Source organism: Mchenga conophoros, linkage group LG7 (genome assembly GCF_057382185.1).
Source record: "Mchenga conophoros isolate Kocher_MC1m ecotype Shallow Benthic linkage group LG7, M_conophoros_male_GT1.1, whole genome shotgun sequence".
Classification (NCBI taxonomy): Eukaryota; Metazoa; Chordata; class Actinopteri; order Cichliformes; family Cichlidae; genus Mchenga; species Mchenga conophoros.
Window position 1 is genome coordinate 63,443,688 of NC_140532.1, and position 21,196 is coordinate 63,464,883.

General features: G+C 41.6%; 1 protein-coding gene across 3 annotated transcripts in view; it reads right to left on the reverse strand.

Annotated features, from left to right (window-relative positions):
- Positions 1 to 21,196, reverse strand: part of mical2b (microtubule associated monooxygenase, calponin and LIM domain containing 2b) — a 61,383-nt gene that overhangs the window by 27,579 nt on the left and 12,608 nt on the right. For all 3 annotated transcript variants that reach the window (XM_085280710.1, XM_085280709.1, XM_085280708.1), the window contains exons 2-11: positions 14,645 to 15,035; positions 11,876 to 12,083; positions 9,068 to 9,184; positions 8,371 to 8,472; positions 5,972 to 6,127; positions 5,760 to 5,860; positions 4,576 to 4,833; positions 3,652 to 3,767; positions 3,364 to 3,490; positions 1,925 to 2,015 (exon numbers count right to left, since the gene is read on the reverse strand). In XM_085280710.1, the coding sequence (XP_085136836.1) occupies positions 1,925 to 2,015; positions 3,364 to 3,490; positions 3,652 to 3,767; positions 4,576 to 4,833; positions 5,760 to 5,860; positions 5,972 to 6,127; positions 8,371 to 8,472; positions 9,068 to 9,184; positions 11,876 to 12,083; positions 14,645 to 14,950 (1,582 nt within the window). In that variant the 5' untranslated portion in view covers positions 14,951 to 15,035. The remainder of the gene's footprint in view (positions 1 to 1,924; positions 2,016 to 3,363; positions 3,491 to 3,651; positions 3,768 to 4,575; positions 4,834 to 5,759; positions 5,861 to 5,971; positions 6,128 to 8,370; positions 8,473 to 9,067; positions 9,185 to 11,875; positions 12,084 to 14,644; positions 15,036 to 21,196) is intronic.

Consider the following 21,196-nt stretch of genomic DNA (forward strand, 5'->3'; position numbering starts at 1 on the left):
TGCAAAAACACTATAGGTAGCGGGACTGGGAGCAGTGGGGTATCAATGCAATCCCCTGCTTCTGAGAAAACACCAGTGTCCTCTTCAGTGCATGATTTTAAACAAACTTATGAAATAGCACAGGCTTAGTGAGAATTATTAATGATTTTACATGATAAAAAGCATGTGATACTAATATGTCATGTCATACGTCATGCATCTTCCTTCCTAGCACAAATAACAAGACAGGCCCATGCAGCGACAGCTGCTTGTCAGCCTCGGACAACAACTTAAAAGAAAACAAAAATGCAAGAAAACGGACCGGATTCAACAAACACCGAGTACAATCAGATCACGAATCCTTCATATGATGTTAAGCTAACAACAGCCAGTTCTCCATTCTTGATGCACTAGTTAGTTAAACTCCACACAACAGGAAGAGCAACCTGTGGGAAACCTTTATTGTGCAGCTCCTGAAGAGCTGAACTTGACTTAGCTGTTGTTAAACTAAAGTTTTAAGCACTTTTTCTGGGAAAAACGCTACCTTGGCTACGTTTGGGCTTGACTTATGCTGTGTCACTACTATTGCTATATAATATGTTGCTGGTACTCTGTGGCCACAGATTTACAGAAGCTCACTGCTCTTCATTTTGGTGCAGCCTGCAGCACAGCTTTTATTTATTACAGATTCGATCCATTTTTTTCCTACATTCTCAAAAGTATTACAAATTTCCTTTGAAATAATACAATATAATTTTGAGGCTCTATTGCAAAACCCTAGTCCTAATTAGTATAATATTCCCAGGATAATCGCAGCTCTTTACCAACTCCATTTTTTTTTTAGCTCTCCAGTTAATCCTGTGCTCCAATACTGCCATCATATTATTACAGGGAGGCCGTCTCAGGGCGCATCGTTTATGGGGGCAGGAGACATGAACACTGTTAAAATTGTTAATATTTACCTTTTTTTTTTTTTTTTTATTTACAAATGCAATGTTTGATTACCCCTGCATCCCAGGTTTTAGAACAGATACTTCCATAGTGCCTCTGAAAAGTACGACTTCATGCAACATAACCAAAAGTACTAATATTACTAAATTGAGCAAATTTAAATGCAAAGCCCTACACTGTGTGCATCTGCTCTTCCAGATCATATCAGGTCAGCTCATGCATGAAAGAGGCCTCATGTTGGACCCTCGTGCAGGTGTAATGTTATCCACCTGTATTGTCTGCAATGAGGCGTGTCGAGCCTGTGACTGAGATGGAGCTAAAGTTTCCCCTCAGGAGGGCTGAGCAAGCATTCAGTATGATGTCAGCGGCCTTCCTTCTGTGAACCAATCTGAGGAATTTATTCAGACTCTTTTTTTGGGGTATTAGATGACATTGCCAACCGGTGCTAAGATGTTTTTGGAAACCTCGTATGAGCTTCTCAATTTGATGTTTCAAAGAAAGCTTTCATGCAGTGTTAATGAGGCTGCAGATGCATCCAGGTCTTACTGATGAGTCAGAATGATCAGATTACTATTAAAAGAAGACTGGGAGCTTTTACAGACTAATTAAGTCCCACCTGAGCAGTTGGCAGCAATCCTTTATGCCGCTACATATTAGGCACATCTACAATCTGCTCTTTGTTATAGCTCCGTGAACAAAGTAGATTGGCTGGGACTGTAATCTCCAATTTGTGACTATTAAAGACTCACACAGCAGAAAATGAAGCTGTTCGACATGCTGGGTCTGTCCAGATGCATCAAATGCTCTCAAAGTGCAAAGGTCCAAGAACACGACGAGGAGAGCTCGATTATCATCAACTGTCTTTTTCTGTAATGCACTATAACGTTGAGGTTCTTTGATGTTACCATTGGTTACAACTTGACACGATTATAATTAAATCCATTATTCATGTTTGATGGTTGGAGTGCACTTTGTAGCTTGGAGGAACATCTACCTTTCCTGGACAGGTTGACTGATCGACGTGCTGGTCCTCCTCTTTCTATCTGACCTGGTCCCTGATGACCATCAATGAACAGGTGACGCACCTGGAAGTACAAAAATCAGGAGGCCTAATGACATATAGGTTCTAGGGATGTGCAGATAGAAACTGTAGGCTGTCGACTAAAATTTGTATATTTTTTTTCTTTAAATGTTACATTGGTACATGGCATTTGAACTGCAATATATATGATACTGACCACAAAGGTTTCTGTTGGAAGAAAATGTACTTGGCACTCTTTCATTTCCACATTCAGTGGAAAGATTACATGATTGTGTTGACTGCACAAAAAAAACATTTGAGTTTTCAGAGTCTGCAGGCTTCCAGTGTCACGAGAACCAATACTTTGAGAGATGTTTTCTCATTTCCTGTTTTGATCTTTTGAAACTGATTGGCTGTTATTGTCCAATGGCTATGAAGACGAAAAACAAAAGACAAAATTTGGGGGTGGCTGTAGCTCAGGCGGTAGGAGCAGGTCATCTACCGATCGGAAGGTTGGTGGTTCGATTCGCTTCCCCCAGTCTGCATGCCAAATATCCTTGGGCAAGATACTAACCACAAATTGCTCTCCGATGCATCCATCAGAGTATGAATGCGTGTGTGAATGTTAGAAAGCACTTAGAAAAATGTGCTTGTGTGAATGGGTGAATGCACAAGTTGTATAAAGTGCTTTGAGTGCTCAGAAGAGTAGAAAAGCGCTGTATAAGAACCAGTCCATTTACCAAATCCAGGAATATTTGTGTGACCACGGGTTTGAAGATGTTTGGTGTTGATGACTACTTATTTTTTTGTTAATGCAATGAAACAGCCACATAAGTTTGTTTATATCAATGTAGGGATGTCAGATTCCACCCTTCTTGATTTCACCAGACAGTCCCCATATTTTCATATTCAGAATCATAGCAATTACTCCTTGATGACCCCTCTCAGCTGCACCATAGTGCTGAATCATCAGAATTTGTGATGGCAAATGTGATATATTTGCATAGTTCAAGTGAGCATACTGAGTTTCCCCAGTGCCCTTATTTGCAGAGCTGAATATTATCGATGTAAATCTAGAAACGCAGCTCTCACTGAGGGTGTAGTTGGTTGGTGCCAAAACACCAGCAGCAGTAGAGATTTGATCTCACACTGCAGAATTTGTAGAGAATTTGCTCAGAAAAAGTTTGAGCTCGTTGTCGATGCCTTATGGAGAATAACTGAAACATCTAAATCTCTTCAAACGCGGGTTTATTTATGTGACATCTACCATATTAATGTGGAAACGATCCCCTAACATTCTAGTTTATAATGAGGTAGACAAGTAGAGATTTCAATCCAGTATTTCTGTTAAGTGTAGAAGGCAACTTCTTGCCTTCTTTCTTTACAGGTACACTGTTGAGCACAGGACTCACCTGATGTGGGCGCACACAGCTGGCGTTGAGGTTGGGGTAGCGGGTAGCAGGGTCAATGGAGTACTGTTCAAAGTTTTTACTGATGTTCTCTGGGGTGGTCTGGGGTAGAAGACGGTAAATGCTCTCCCTGGAGTAGAAAGAAAGATTTAACTATCAGACTTAAGAAAGAACAGCTTTTAAAAGGAACCCAGAGTTCTATGACTTAAAAGTGCATTCATGTGGAAACAAACCAGCTCAGGCATTATTAGAAGACATAATCCGTTTGAATCCATGAACATGCTCACACACCTCTCAGCCAGGATCTCCAGTGGGCTCTTTCCTTTTGCCCAGCCCTTCACCATCCATGCAGTGTCAAAGGCAGCCAAAAAACCCCGAGCGCAACCCGTACCCATCGGCCAGAACGGCTGTAAACAGAAAGCATGACACACACAAGCTGAGCCTGGCACACAATAAGAGCAGTGTTGGACAACTTTCACGACACTGATAAATAAATACATAAGTACATTTTATTCTAGGCACCTGTCAAAAACACTCAAGATCACATTAGAAGACTTAAAAATATACATCTCATTAAGTCAATAAAAGATTCAATAAAACAGTTAATAAAACAAGTTTACAATACATAAAGTCATTATGACCAGAGTAGCAGGTGGGAAACGATCAGACTGTGTGTGGAGTTTAACGATGGTGTTTGGAGATGGGATCTGAAAGCAGAAAGTCGGTGTTATGGATGTCTGGTGGGAGGGAGTTCCACAGGTGATGGACGGACAAGGTGAAGCCTGTCGAGCCCATAGCAGTCAAACGGGTGGATGCCACAATGAAATGGAGAAACGCACCCAGAAGTTCAGGGAGGCACTTAAGGTTAGTGACTGCCTTGAAAGCTGGGAGCAGAATTTTGAACTCAATACAATATTGAACCAGAAGCCAGTGAAGCTGCTGAAGGACAAGCATGATGTGGTTAATGGACGAGCTGGTGATGGTGCGAGCAGCAGAGCTCAGGAACAGCTAAAATTTATGGTTGAACTTGAACACGCGGGCACGGCAGTACTGTTGGGTGAGACGGATGGAAGCGATTAATGTTACGAAGATCAAAGTACGATGTGAGGGTGGAAGGACAGTGCGCCGTCAAGGATGACACGCAGACTCTTAACCTGAGCGGAGGGAGAAACCGAGCGACTGTCAATGAAAAGGGAACGCTACAACTTCTCATACCTCAAGCAAACTATCTCCCACCAGTGCAACCAGCAGCTGGTGTCCATGTTTCTCCCTGATCAAGGCGGCGTTTTCTGAGGCGTACATGCAGGTGAAGTCAAACATGGCTACATCTGGCTGTCCGTAGTGGTTGATGGCGTAGTCCAGGGATGGCAGCTGGTAGTTTGTGCCAAAATCAGCCGCTTCACGAGCATATGAGAGCAACGCTTCCTGATTGACGTTGTCAGGACTCAGAAGCCGTTCAGTTTCCATGTAATCCTGCATTAAGAAGAAGGAGACAGTTAGTTTTAGGCACATTGTATTGACAGTTGCTTTTCCACCATATTTAAAAAGTTAGTGTTATCCCATCATTTTTAATCAAAGCAGCAAGGCTGATGGTCAACGAAGAAATATTAACCGGGATAATTCAGAAATGAGTTTTATATTTCTGCTAAAACTTGATGTAAAAAAAATTAAAAGGCTCAACACAAAGACACCGTCTTTCACTGAACACATGCGTCTTTACCTATATTACTCCCACTGTGGGGGAAAACATCTGCCTTCTTTTACACTGTGGGGACCTCATCGTCACAAATTATCTTAAAAGAAATAATTACATTTTTTAAAAGAAACAGTTGTAACAGGTTTAGGGAGAGTTTCCAGGATCTTAAGAGAAATCCATGTAATGGCCTTGAACTGGTAATAAAGGTATGTGAGAGGGGAGAGAAAGAAAATTAATAAATAGCCCTCATACGTATGCCAATCCATCCCCAATACTCTCGTGTGTGTGTGTATTTTCAGATAATTGGTTTGGCAGACATTACTGGGTGGTTAGACTGAGGGTCACATGGAGCCTTTCCAATATGATCCAGTTGATGTCCTAATGCAACTGTAATAACCGCATTTATAATGTCTAATCTCTTTAATGGTGTGTGTGTAGGTGTGTGTGTGTAGGTGTGTGTGTGTGTGTGTGTGTGTAGCGCATGAGCGTTTAATTAGAACCCCATTCATCAACCTCCTCTATGCCGACCCGTCACTCACTGGTCTGGCGAGCACGCACGCATTCCTGTTTGGGAACGGCCTTTGAATCCTGGAACCAGGGTTAACCACAGAGGGAGGGTGTGAACTGTGACCCATTGGAGTCTGGAAGAGTCGAATCTATGTTTGTGTGTCTGATTAAATCAAAGTCAGCTGAGTAAACTTACATTAATGATGACCCCTTTGTCCAGCAGGCTCTGCTTTTTTGCAGTCATGACAAAGTAGTGGGTGTTGTCTTTGTAGTAAACTATGTTCTCCAAGTCGATTCCTGCAAACATGAACATATTTACTTAACAGAGGACGTTTAGCGCAGGAAGGAGCAGCATTTAGAGCGGGAGAAGCTGTCATTTTCCCACTGCAACATTCTTTCCTGACTCACCCGTGTCCTCTTTGAGTTCCAGAAAGAACTTTTGGTTAAAGATGAAGGCCACGCCACTTATTTCTTCTACTTTGGCCTCTGCTGTTGTGTTCCTATTGACAAAGTTAGCCGTTATAGCGATGGCCAGCTTCCCACGAAACTCCTTGCGCCTGAAACCTGCAGAGGTGGGGGAGGAAAAACAAAAAAACAAAAAAAGGGTTCAAACATTTCAAATCATTTATTATTTCCTGAAGTTGGTAAATCAATACAAAAGTATTGAAAATACAATCCACAAAGCTTCACTTTGTTTGTTCCAATAGTGGGAAAACAGTAAGCTTGCTCCTGATGACCTCAGCAATCTGGATGTTTTGTAAGGCAAAGGCTGAATTAAAAATGTAACTCAGTAAGAGTCCATTTAGTGCTTTACACATGAGAATGATTTTAAAAGTTATTCAAAGGGAATGCAGTGATTTCTTTTTTACTGAGTAATGTGCTCCACCTTTTTGATGTTTGTTAGATTTCTGCAGAATTATGAATGAGCTGTAGTTTTACTATGACCTGTAAAGACACAGTTACAATAATCCGCTGAAGATGTGATCATTTGAATACTGTGCAAGCAAGATTTTCTGCATCTGCTTCAGACTGAAATCCTTTAATTTTTCCAATATTTTTCCTATGGTACTAGCACGGTAGGGAAATGCACTGTTGCCTCACAGAAATAAGGTCCTGGGTTTGAATCCAGGCTGGATTTACAAGAGATGCCTTTTGTGGAGTCTCCAGGTACTCTGGCTTCCTCCCCAAATACATGCATGGGGTTAAAATAACTGGTGTCTCAAGTGGTTATAGGTGTTTCTGTGAGTGCATCTCTGTGCCAGCCCTGTGATAGACTGAAGATCTGTCCAGGGTATACCCTGCGTCTTGGCCTATGACAGCTGGGATAGGCTCCAGCACCTCTGATGTAAGGCTGAATTTGTGCATCATGTTTTCTAGATAGGCTGTTTTCTTTGGGGGTGAAAACAACCACCGATTTGCTTAATGCACTTTTTGTTTAAGTGTAGGGGAACTGCAATCATGTGGTGACACTGATGTGTAGAGTTGTGTGTCATCTGCATACTTTTGACAATAAATGTTATAATACTCTGAATGAGAGGGAGCATGTAGATATTATTCCCTCAATACCGCTAATGTACTCTCCAAAATCCAAAAGTACTTATCAAACAGGCTCCAAGTGTACATCACATCCTTTATCCCGGGACAAGACTCAGCGGTCCATCTGCAAGGACAGAGGTCACTCTTTCGAAGATGCCAATGTTCCCATTTTGGACAGAGAAGACCGACGGTTTGAAAGAGGAGTGAAAGAAGCCATCTATGTCCACTGTGAACGGCCATCTTTGAACAGAGGCAGTGGTTTACGACACCAGCTGTCTGCCATCCAGTGTTGAGATCCCTTCCCAGATGCCTTAACATCACATCCTGGGCCTTTTGACCTCAGGAAATCACACGATAGGGTGGGGCTAGGTTTCACAATGAGCTCACCCGAAACCTTGGCTGATGGTGACCTACACCCGTTTTCACACCTTGGCTCGTGTGATTAGGTAGAGGATCATTAGGGGGTCCAGTGTCCCTCTCACTCCCACAGGGCTTAAATCTGGGACTCCCCACCATTTGAACCTAGAACTGCAGAAACTTCTTGGATGAGAGATGAAACGTCTTCAAGCAACTTAAAGAAGTCCAGACGCTTTTCTTTCCAAGCTTCTTAGACTCTTTGCCATCCTCATCATGGATATCTGAAGAAAATCCCTGCAGGGCCTAACCATTGGGGAATTTAGTATTTTTAATACAGATGCTGCAATTCTCAAGTTATCTAGTGTAGATGACAGTCAGGAGTTAGTCATAATGTTGTTCTTTCCCTAACAAATAATTTGCACAAACACCCCCCTCCTACTAGTCGACCATTATAATCCTATTTAGAATATTCCTTGGAGGAAAGTCCCGGAGCAACATGCAGTTGAAAGAGTTTCTCTGCAGTCATAGAGACACCAAACCTTCAGGAGGATGATGCTTCCCATCAGTCGTCCTTATGGGAAAGTAAACATGTTCATAACACACATATGCCACACACACACTCACACACGAGCAGAAAATAAACACTGCAACTTGTACGCTTTGACAAAGCCAACAAAGCTCTCCAACAGTTCATGAACCAGAACACCCCTCTGACCCCATACGCACCATTAAGCCTCCAGCTGAAACTATGTCAGCAGGAAATGCTTTACCAAGTGGCCGAAAGCAGCTTTGCGCCACCTCACCTCATTTCCACAAAAAACAAACAAACGGAGCTTTGACTCCTGAAATGTAGGTCCATAACAAAGTATGACCCACAGTACCACTCGCATCTGTAACCTATAATCTTTTCTCACCATCTAATGTGCTTCTGCGTCCGTCAGCTCCAATCACCACGTCAAATTCAAAGTCCGAGACAGGATGGCCAGAGGGTCGGATCTCTGCCCGCCAACCATGACCTGAGGAAGAACACAAGGAACCATATATGATATTCAAGGACAGTGCAAGAAAACACAAGCAGGAAGGCAGGAAGGCACGCTCAAGTGCTGATTTTAAAGAAAAACACGAAACAGAGCAGATGAGGTTGGATCTCAACTACCCTCTCAGTGTCACATAGTTGTGTCATGTTCCTTGGAGTGTTAGAGTGAGAAAGTTTCTGGACATGCTGTGTGGGACATGCTATTTTAAGACATTCAGAAAACACAGCACAGAGTTCAACTAAAATTTAACAGCACACTCAGTTTATCTTTATTCTCCACACAGTTTATTAGAAATACTCTATATACACTTCAAATGTGCGATCATTTTAACATGCACTGTGTGTAGGGAACTTTCCTTATATAGCCAAGATATGCAGGCGGGTCCCAGCATGTCACTGCCACTCGTGACACTTTAACATACAGATAATACCACAAATACACACTCACAGACACACTTGTCTTTCTGTATTTGTGAGGATACTTACTGACTTTGGAACTGAAAATGGCTTCATAGTAGAGCAATGCACTGACTCACACACTGGTGTAATGAATTTGTTCATGAGGACATACTCACCGACATCTGTCTGCTCCTCTGGTGGCTCCAGCAGTTTGATGAACTCAACATTGACGTGAATCTCGACACCAAGGATCAAGCTCACTTTTACCAGCATCAGTTGAAGCTGGCGGATACCTGGAGCAGGGGCAAAGAGACAAGTATGTTCACAGAGCAAACCAAGAAAAGAACCATCTCTACTGGCAAAAAACAGCAATTCTTCATACTTAGTAGTTATTGACACACATCAATTAAATCTCCAGAATAAAACTGGGAAATTTTTAAAAAAGCCAACGTCCTCCAAGATCCATGATTATAAAAAAGGCATTCTTCTAACCAAGCAGCAACTTACAGGGATAAAAAGAAATTATGCCAACAGAGAAGTGCCAAAAATGACCCGAGCCCATTCCAGGGTGGATTTTAAAGTTAGAATGAACTTTACAGGCTGTAAACTGTGCTCTAAAGCCTCCATAACAACGCTATGGTGGGTGGATTTTCAACAACTAACCCTTAAACTTTAGGAAGGCTTAAAAACAGGTGGCTTTTCGTTTATTGTCATTTAGCACTAATTAACTAATGACCAAAAATGGTTTAAAACCCCCAAATTCTGGGTGTTGATGAGCAGGGGAACAAATATAACTAAGTTTAATATATACAACCTTTGGTATGGAATGTGGTTTACTGATGCTTTCGTGCTGATGTTTATTTTGCTGAAATTGGACTCAGATGAGTTTTTAATGTTATTTATTCATGAAATAAATAGTTTGGGGGTTTGAACCTTTTTATGCTTCTTAAGTAGGCCATGTCACATAACTCGAAGAACCGCTGACACAAAAAGGTAATCACAAGGATTATAAAAATAGAGCTTTGCTGCTGCTGCGACTGAATGAATCCAAAGCAACAAAGACAAGGACACCGTACTTGTGTGGATCTGTCACATACAAATCTGGTACAACAGAGTACTGCAACCAAACAGACCATAAAACAGACTGACAAGAGTAGATACTTGCAGAGACATGGCAACAGACTCTCAATGAGTCAAAATTTAAAATCAACATAAGCATGATTTTTTTAGTTTTTAGAATAATATAATGCGAGTTGTTTGTACATGTTTCCACTTGTGCTCCAGAATGAATTAAAGTTAGGAGAAGGACATGCAGTGGGTGGGTGTGGCGGAGGAGGATGCTAGGGATAGGATGAGATGGAGGCAGATGATCTGCTGTAGCAGCTGGAAGAAGATTCCCCCTACACTACTGTAAGAATCTGATATGCCGAAGCATTTACACTGTACTCACATGCATTAGCAAAGAATGCCCGTACAGTACAGATGTGACGAGAAGTGAAGAGAGTCAGCAGACCTCATCTTTGAAATGAGATACATGACAGTTACTAAAGCTGGAGAGCAACAAGTGCGAATGGAAATGTGAATGGTAAATGGCCTGTATTTGAATAGCACTTTACTTAGTCCCTATGGACCCCAAAGCGCTTTACACTACATACAGTCATTCACCCATTCACACACTGGTGATGGCAAGCTACATTATAGCCACAGCCACCCTGGGGCGCACTGACAGAGGCGAGGTTGACCACCACCAGTAGGCAACGGGTGAAGTGTCTTGCCCAAGGACACAACGACTGAGACGGTGGGAGCCGGGGCTCGAACCGGCAGCCTTCCGATTACAAGACGAACTGCCAACTCTTGAGCCACGATCGCCCCGCTACTTGCAAGCTGCAGCAAGTCAGGCTGCAGGAAAAACAATCCTCCTCTCACATGACACAGAGTCACACATCCACTTCTGTGACGTTGGCTTTGGTTTTGTGGCCAGACAACATCGCATTTACTGCACAGTAGTGATTTCTCACACACACAGTGCACTTACTCAGAGGCAGGAACCATTTACATGTTATGGCTTCACAGTACTTTGCATGTTTTCTCTGTTAAAGCACTACTGCGGTGCCACTCTGAGGACTTTACAGCCCATTTTATTTTTACAAATGTGCTTCAAACGCATCACATGCAAGAAATCATAAAGATACCGCTCCAAACAAAAATAACATTAGAAATGAAATTAGAATTTGAAAAATCTGATTAGAATGAATACATTAAAAAAAATAAAATAAAATAAAACCAATATTAGAAAATTTTCAGAGCGATTAAATGTTCTATAACGTAGAACTTTTGCCAGACTTGTTTTATAATCTGACACCTCTTCAGCTGGCATAGGAAATTCACGTTTAGTTAAGACTAAGGGGTAAGAACCCTGGGCATCCACTAATGTCTGTGCCCCACCCCTTACACACAGAGTGGAGAAAGTAGCAACTTCCTCTGGGCTAAAGGATGGTACCAACTTTCAGCCAAAGTACAAGCCCGACATCAAAGCTGGTACTGCACTTCCTCAGATCTCCAGAAATGCACTCACAAAAACCACATTAAGAGATAAAAGATGGAAAATTTCCCAAAATATTATTATAGCTTAATAAAATTTCAGACAGGCAGAGCAACTGAATTTTAATTCATTTTTCTTATGTCTCAAATGAGATTGTTTCATGACTATATTATCAAGATACCATGGGACTCGTGTTTTGTTTCCTATTACAACCATTTAGAACCTGGTCAGTAAATAACTTTAAAAGCAGATGAATTATTCAATCATAAATTGGAGCCATTTGAAAAGAATTAGGATGAGTCTTCCTTCCTAGAGCTAAAAATCAAAGAATGTGTGTCACAGTTTAACTTTCAGTCAACTTCAACAAGTCTGCTGCGCTGTTTGTTTGGAAGATTATCATCAAAGCTTAAAAAAAGGAGACAAATGATGTGTGCACGCTCACTGATGTGGTCGATGGAGCCAGCACAGAACTTTCCGTAGAACTTCTTGGCCCCGAGTCCCCTGAGGTCGTGAATGGTGTAGGGCCAGAGGTGGAGCACATTGTTCCTGGAGAAGGTGTCTCTTTTCTCAATCACCACCACCTTGCAGCCCAGCAGAGTCAGCTCGATGGCCGTCCGAAGGCCACATGGACCGCCGCCAATGATCAAACACTGAATGGGAGAAGATTTCAGTTTTAAGAATCTGTACTGCAACACAGGAACAACTCCAGCATGTCGTCTGCCTGTCTGACTCTCACTGTCATTGTACTAGCTTGTTTAACACTAGCTTATAAAACAAGGGAGCTCACAGAGAGGTCTGAAGGCAAACGGCAACAGACAGTAACTGAAATGTTCTCTTGCATGTTATTCAACCCAATCAGGTTGTGAATCACTCAACATACCTAAAATATCAGCATGTAAGCTTAAACATATACTTTACAGATTACTGAATTTCAACCCCTAATGCAAATATGCCATGCATGCAGCTGGAGTGGGAAAGCATCATTCAAATGTCTTGCAGCAGCTAGCGCCCCTCTTTTTAATCACAGTCAGTGCCTCATTTCCAGATTGGCATGCAGCTATTTTACAGCTACACAGGAAATTACGTAGCCAAACAGTTAGCACAGCAATTTGGATAATTTTTGTTAGGGTACATTTCTAACGGCTACCTTATTAAAAAGAACAACGAAAAACCGATAGATTCACAGAACTCTACAAAGTCCCAAACTGCTAAATCCTCTGCCCTCATTTTGAGAATAGATACAGTTTTAAAAGAGAGATCGCCCACCCAGCCTTAGGCCCACCATTTTTCTCCTGGAAAAAAAAAAAGCCTGAAATAATAGTTTCTGTTATTTTTGGCCAACTCCCAACCCAGCCCTTTTGTGTCAATCTCCCCTCTGTGAGTCTCTGGCCTCATTTCCCTCCAGACTTCTTATCTTCTCCTTCAGAAATGAGCTTTCCAGTGCTGCGTTAAACACAGTGCTCAGAATATCCATTCGTTTATGGCGAGACAAAACTCACGTGACAGAAAATACCAAAGAGGAGATCCTTATTGTATCACATGAAATGCATATGTGAACTTTCATAATGTTTTTGAGCAAATAATACTAAACTCCCAGAGAGCAGCCATTTGGCTTTTCTACCTATAAAACCCGGAGAGCAGCCAAATGGCTGGTAGGCTTTTAGCTAAGCTTTAGCTTCAGCCAAGTGGAAGCTAAATTGGCTAGTCATTCATATGTATATTAGGTTGTTACCTGGGAATTCTGGAGGGAGGGGAGTGGGGGTGTGTGATTGAGGGGGTGGGGGAGCTGCTAAAAGCTGTGCACTTTTGTGTTTCATCTTGATGCATTCTCAATCATCCAGGGAAATAAATCTCCAAAGGTCACCAACTTGGAGTGTTTCAGTTTGCCATCTTAGGGAGAAATCAACACACCGTCTAAGAAGTTTTTGCGCAAGTGAAAGCGATGTGAAAAAATTGTCCGTGGTAACATTTCTGCCCTTGTCTAGGAATGGTTCCATCAGCCTCATTACTACATTTTCAGAAAGTCTCTCCCCAGTGGGACGATTGGGGTCCTTGCCAAGATATGGGAAGACATTGCAAATGTACTTGGATTTTAGGTCGCAAGCCACCCAAAACTTGATCCCAAACTTGTCAGGTTTACTTGCAATATACTGCAGGAAACAGCACCGAGTCTTTGATGGGAAAAGCTGTTCATCAACGGTGATATGTAGACCAGGGTTGTAGCACGTGATGCAGTTGGTGACAAATGATCCCCACACACTGGAAATTGCAGCGAACATGATTGACATGGCAGCACTGAATGCTCATGTGCTGTATCAAGCATGCACCGGGACGAAGGAAAGACGGGTGGACTTCCTGGTGGAGCTTGCAAGAGAGTTGGCTCACTCTCATGTAGCTGCGAAGAAGGCAAGAAAAGAACAGTTGCTTTGGACACAACCCTCCACACCTAGCCCTGGAAAAAGAGCCATGTGCAAATGCAAGAACAATCATGCCACTGTGCGATGTGTTCACTGCTACAGACACACATGTGGTAAATGCAGACTACAGATACCATGGCAGTGCCAGGATTGTGAGTGATTGCTGAAAATGTTGAAATGTACTCACTCACTTTTTATTATTATTTGTAAATATGTGTACAAATGGTTGGTTTTTTGTACTGTTTTTATCAATAAATCTCAGCAACAAAGGACATACACCCATGTGTGTTGATTTCTCCCTAAGATGGCAAACTGAAACACTCCAAGTTGGTGACTTTTGGAGATTTATTTCCCTGGATGATTGAGAATGCATCAAGATGAAACACAAAAGGAAGTGCACAGCTTTTAGCAGCTCCCCCACCCCCTCAATCACACACCCCCACTCCCCTCCTTCCAGAATTCCCAGGTAACAACCTAATATACATATGAATGACTAGCCAATTTAGCTTCCACTTGGCTGAAGCTAAAGCTTAGCTAAAAGCCTACCAGCCATTTGGCTGCTCTCCAGGTTTTATAGGTAGAAAGGTAAAAGCCTGGGGATGCATGTGTTAAAAACACAGGTTACACTAAGTAAATGTTTCTGCATGCATCTCAGTCATCGATTTATATTAATTCTACTCCTCAGAGTTTGGATCATGTGTTTACTGCTGTTCAACAGCCTTCAACACTATCAGAACAACATCACACAACCACTTCAGAACCTTCAGAGGTCAGTCGTGCTTGGTCTTTCTTACCCTCGTGCCTTGGCAGGCCTTATTCTGGCTGTAGACCTTTTGCTGAGCTCTCTTGTCCAGTTTGGTCCAAAGGGCTTTGACTTTCCAGGTGCTGACTGCCGCCTTCAGTGAGTTATAGAAGTTGCTGTGGTCCAGTGGATCCAGCTCCAACTGCCTGCAGAGGATGCTGAAAGCCTGCAGAGTCCCTTTACAGGTAGATGCCTGGACAAAGTTCTCAAATAGCTGGCTGGCCTGAGCCGTACGCTCATCCTCTTTCTCACCCATCTGCCCAGTTGATGACCGGTGTGTCCACTCTCCTTTAATCATTTTCTTCCACCTTTGCTCTCCCGCTTTTTTATCCTCTCCTTCCACACAGTCAGCACGGGACTCCCAGCATTTGTGCAGTGTTCAGCTGAATAAAAGAAAACAGATTTTTAGAAACAGACACAGGGGAAGAAGACCAAGAACTTGTTACAGAGTTCACAGAAGTAAATCTGTCAGCGAGGGAAAGGTGAGATTATCATTTGGTGCAAAGTCAGCAAACTAAAGTTTTGTTTTGTTCCCCAGGTTTAGCTGGATATTCTATATAGAGAGTTTTAATGTCCTGGTGATTTCTGAAATTAAAGTCAATTTAGATACAATTTTAAAATAAATGCACAAATAACCGCCAGGAAAGACTTCAATATTTGTCAAAGGTGACGAGATTACTTTGTTATAATAATTACAAAAAGATGAGGTGCTTATGCCCTGCTCCGTTCTGGTCATGTTTGCGACTGCAGTGACATCTTTCAAGTATTCATTTTGCATCGCTGTCTGGAAACACCCTTGTAGTTCCTGCAAGGTCACGTTTCAAACGTAAATTGCAGAGGTCAGCATGTTGTCTCATATAGCCAGAGTGTCATGTCCTGCATTCTGTGTGAGGTATCCGGGGACTAGCACTGCTTTACCAATACATCCCTGTACAGGCCTACACATCCACCTCCAGCCAACGACAAGCCTGTGGAGTTCAAACAGTCTTAATAAGCTGAACATAGTTTTTGTCCACTGTGCAACAAAGATATTTGCCCCGACTACCTGATAGGATTATGACCCCATGTGCATTTGGAGGGTTCAGCTGAGCAGTCATGGGAGCAGCTCAAACCCTGTAGCTGCAGAAATACAGAGAAAACACTTTCACAGTTATAATTATGTGCCAGCAGCAACTCAGGGAGGCTCAAAATGTGGAAAAAGCAAAAGCTAAGGAAGAATACATCACTTCTTCTAAACCGTGCAAACTGATTTATGTTCATAACTAAGAGCTCATGAAGATGACGACCAAATATCAAGATAGCAGCACTTCTCTGCTGAGTATTTATCCTGAGACAGTTCGTTCCATAAGAGATGTTATAAGTATAGTCTGCACATGTCAAGTCTGGACATCCTGTCCCAAATCCATGAGTCTCTATTGTTGAAGTCAACAGTCGCATCATAAAAGCATTGATAGCTGCACTATTCAATTCTTTAAGGATGGATTATGTGAATATTAACAACTTAATCCCAAAGTTTGAAGAACATTCATCCACCCTGTAAAAGCTTATAAACGGCTTTCTGGGAAATGCTTCTCAACTCATTTCTCACAACCTGACCAATTAATCACCACAAAATGTTCCTATTCAGGAAAGTAAACACCCACCTTGTCACTGTCGATGTAAATGCAACGCTGAAAGAAAGCAGCCTCTAAATTTGTCATGTACATGTACTGTTCAGCTGGTGGATGTTCATGTTAAACATGGAGAGTTTCAGATTACTAGGTCAGCGAATGCAAAACTAGTTCCTGTGATCCAAAGGCTCAGGTTTTAAACCGAGCGCTCTGACAGTTTCCCAGTAGTTTCGTTTTTTTAATTTCAGGAGTTCAAGAATTAAAATACGAAGCTTGAAAATAAGATTAATGATATTTTCACTTTAATATCTCAGTCATTAATACTGGACCTTTGTTTTTGATGTCACACTTTTCTTTTCAAATAAATGATTAATAAGTCTAATGTTCAGTGAGACATAGGCTCATACTGCCTTTAGTTAACATGTACTTGCCTTCACTTTTGGCGATTCCAGTGCTTTGAGGGCCAAAAGTCGTCAAATGTCACAACATTTGACAGTTAAATTCTACGCTTCAGCTGATTTCTCTGCATACATAACACTTCCAAGCATGCACACCACATTCACTTCAACTGTTTGACATTTCAAATGACAAGACATCTGGCTGAGAATCCCTACTGCTGACTAGTGCATTCAGCAAAGCACCACGGGAACATCAGCATGAGTATAAATCCTCAAAACAGTACTAGTCACTTGCTTAAGATATGTCATTGACCCTAAATTAAGCTTCCCTCATCTCCACAACTACATCCCTACTATTAGGCAAGTGGCCAGCACCAGTGGATGAAAGCATGAGCAGGACCGACTCACAGGATCCAACAGTACATGCACTCAAGTACTTACAGGTAATGTTTTAATGTACTTGTATTTCTACGTCTACTGAATCATATTTTGCCATGCAAATGTTGTGCTTCGTACTATTTAGATGCCTGGTAACTCTTTATTTTCTTTATTTAACTGTTAAGTAAAGATTCTAAATACTCATTTAACAACTATTCAGTGTTTAACTCTTGTATTACTTGCTGTGTAATTCCATCTGTGTGAGGGCACAGGGTTGAAATCAGCTTTTCAGACTTCCTGTGGGCCCCATCGCTTTTCTGTTAGTCCTCCATTGGCCACGCCATGACACCCCCGACTCTGTTATGTTTGTTGGAACGTGCTTTGGAGCTGCTCGGCTGAATAGACCATCTTAAATTACCCCAAACATCTTTTTTTGCACTACTTCCTCCACAACAAACTGTAATACGCAATTATCTCTAGCTTCAATCTCTACTCTTTAAATAAAAGTTTAAACGTTTCAGAATTTTACTTTGCTTAATACCTCCTTGTATATGCTTCGACTCAGTAACTTCCTTAATATTAAAAAGTATTTTTTATTCTATACGTCTCAAACTATCCCCAAAAACAGGCTTGCGTGTTATTTGAAGCCAAAGCCAAACCATTTCCTGGATAACATCTCTGTCAAAGTATCACATCCCAATCACTGGAAGCCTCTCAGCATCACTGTTACAGTCATGGAATCTGCTTTCCTGGAGGAGCTGCGAGAGGGATCGCATTTCTTTCATCTACAGACGGGAGCCGACGTGCGCGCTTACGCACGCAGCACACGGCATCCAAAAGACCTGAAACAGAATCGCATGAAAATCTGTGTTTGTACAGGAGAGTGTGCGTCACGGCAAGGGATGTGCATGCAGCAGAACACCTGGTGGGGCCTTCACTTTGTGCCAGTCACATTCCCCACACTCCGCAAGAAAGACAGACCTTCCCTTTAAATCCTTGAGTGGCCCAAAGGGGGGCTCAGGTCTCTGCTACCGAACAGTTTGGCAGCAGACAGTAGCGTCTCAATTACTATTCCTCCCCCGAAACACTCACACATGCTTATTTTAGACCCTTCGTGCCATTTTAATGGAGAAAGTTTTCTAAAGCTTTGTTGCCGGTTTTCCCATCTAATTGAAATAATACATGAATGCATTTAGCAGTTTGCCTAGCAAAACACCCATACTAGTTTCACATTTAAGCTCCCTTCCATATCAATTCTAAAGGAAACTTGAGACACGGCTCAGAGCAAATAAAATTAAAAAAATAAAAAATATCGAGGAATGTGTTTGGAAACTGCGTCCTGAAAACAGCATGGAAGCCAACTGTTCTACTTGCAGCTCCCACTGACCAGCTGGGTCAGGAGAAAAATATAGTAATGTGTGTGTTGAGATTCACAGAGCTGGAGGGTTATGGGAAAAGTCCTAACCTTGGAAGCTGTACTACTACTGTATATAACCACATCTGGCAGGGTGCATTCTGGGAAGCATGATAGAGGAAGTGGTTTACTTTGTATCGCCTTCCAAGCTCACTTCTGTCTCACAGTATATCCATATCAGCCTGCATTTCAAGGCCTGTTTCAGTCACAAACTAACGCAACAGATGAATGTCTGCAGCTTTTTTAATGCCTTTTCCTCCTACAGCAAGAGGAATAAAGTTTACGGTGCAAGGTCATACTGAAGTATCGTGTTCCTATTTTATGCAGTATGCACTTAAAGTTTACAAATGAATACAATTTGGGCCTCCAAGTCTCACCGCCCTGTAAGTGGAACCTACACCTGACAGCCCCTCCACACACACGTCCAAGTCTATTGACACCAAGCATTCATACACTGTATATTTCTATTCCCGAGTACTTGAATGAGTGACCTTTTAATTAGGTGAGTCATTTTAGTTGTGTCGGGTGTCCACAGTGATGATGTGATATGAAATACAAGAACACTTCAGAAGTAACACAAGGCTAGATCACTTATGGATAGTTATTTATGCACCGTATGCATACATTGTGTGTTTGTGATACCATCCTGATACATGTTAAAGGCATGTGTATGTGCACTTGTGCAAACTACAGAAAGGAAATGTGCGTTTAAAGAGTTTCTTTGAGACAAAAGAACCAGCTGCATCTAAAGGCTCCATGTCAGATTTTGTTTTTTTTATCCTTATCTCTAGATGATGTCAATGACAGTGGTATTCCTATCATAACTATCTAAGGAACACAGCACTGGCTGTGCATAGTACCCCACCCAGCAGGCTCTGTTTACAGGCAGCAGCCAGTTAGAAGACAGGTGGCTTAAAGGGAGCTTAAAACAGCTCGTTTCAGACTCAGGGTGAACTGAGAGACTGCACCAATGACCAAAGTAAGAGAAAGATTATTTTTAAGTTAATTTAGTACAAACTAAGCATACATAGAAAGAAAATACAAATCTAAAATGAATTTAAAAGCCATTTTCTACTTTTCAAACTGGTTTTGTAGGTCAGGGTTGACTCAGCGTGTGAACGTGTGTGTTGGGGGAATCTGTTTAATGTAATACTATCCCTCTTTGAGCCTCTGCTTAGTTAGCAGTTGATATCGGAGAGACGTCACAGTTTATTTTTTTCCACACCATGTGGACAGAACCTAAATAATTTGAGCTGCACTTGTCAAAGTGGGTTAAATGTCTTGATGCATGCTCAATCATCCAGGTAAGGAAACCCCAAAGCGTTGATTCTGTTCATGTGAATGGCAAAGCACAATCAAAGCTAAACAACAATTTGTTTCATTCACAAATAAAAAGACTATTTTGCATGATTACCTTGTTCCAGGCTTTACTATATACTTCAGATAAAAAACTATATGCTTTTACTATAACCATTGTTTCTTAAAGTAATGGAAAAACACTAAATGCATCCTATAAACTTATCATCGTGGCTCTTTGCACTGATTGTTCTGTATGTTAATGAATGCACAAAGTCAATACCTGTGGAGACTATTTCAGGCATAAAATAAATATATATCCAGAGGTTGTCCATTACATTAAATGGGCTGAGATGGCTCTGTAACGACATTTAAAGTGAGCACAGAGAAGGCCTGAGGGAATCTGTGTGGTTAAAAATCAAGGGCTTTCCTTCACTTAGTACTTATCTGAATCTTGTCTTTCAAGAAAAGCTGTTGCAGCATTATAAATCTTGACAGCAAGCTATATCAGCTGCTTTCAAAGTGACACACCCAGACAACACCCAGGGTTTGGGATTCCCAAATCCTTCACATCTCCAGGAAGTCAAAGGAGGTCAGAAATCAGAGCAAGTTTAGAGCTACGTCTGTTTACCTGATTGCAAACTGCACAAGATAACAAGTCCCTTAGTTACAAAGAACTGGAGCGTACAGGTGACAAGCAGAGCAGGAGAAATGTGTCCCTGGACTTCAAACAAAGCAACACTTCAGTCACAACGACAACACATCATTACCCATTATAACTGCACTTGCTGACTCTCAGTTTTCCTTTGTATCCTTTGGAAAACGTGTGATCTGTAACACTTCTCAGTTCATTTAAAACAATACAGAGTACACATTGCTCTTTCCCATGTGACTGATACCACGATCTCTGGTACAAATGAGCATCTTCCATACGTCACATACTTCGAAGAACTGGCTAGTTTCTGGATTTATAAGATGAAACGCTCCCAAACGTTACAACACTGGTGGTCATTTGTAAATGTAATGCAAAGCTGTATACTACTTTATGTTTCATTACACAGAATCCTACATTCATGTGGAGGAATAACTATAAGGAGCACTGACAGTAGATTAAAGCTTTTAACTTATAGAAATGATTTTTTTTTTTTTGATTGATCAATCAATGGTCAACTTTCAGTTTGAAGGATTTGTGGACACTGTCACATTTTTTATAAATCTGAAATAATGTTAGAGTTTGAGGACTTGCTCAGTCAAGCAGCTGGCATGGGCACAGTCAATAACTGTATTATAAAAGGGACTGAGCTTTTGCAGCCTAAATAGCCAAGTTTTAGGATACTGACCTCAGCTGCAAGTCATGCTCCTTATAATCATCCTCCAGTCTCTAAATTCAGAGAGCATGATTTTTCTAGTTAATATCAAATTACTGGAACAAGACAAATGTCGAGCAA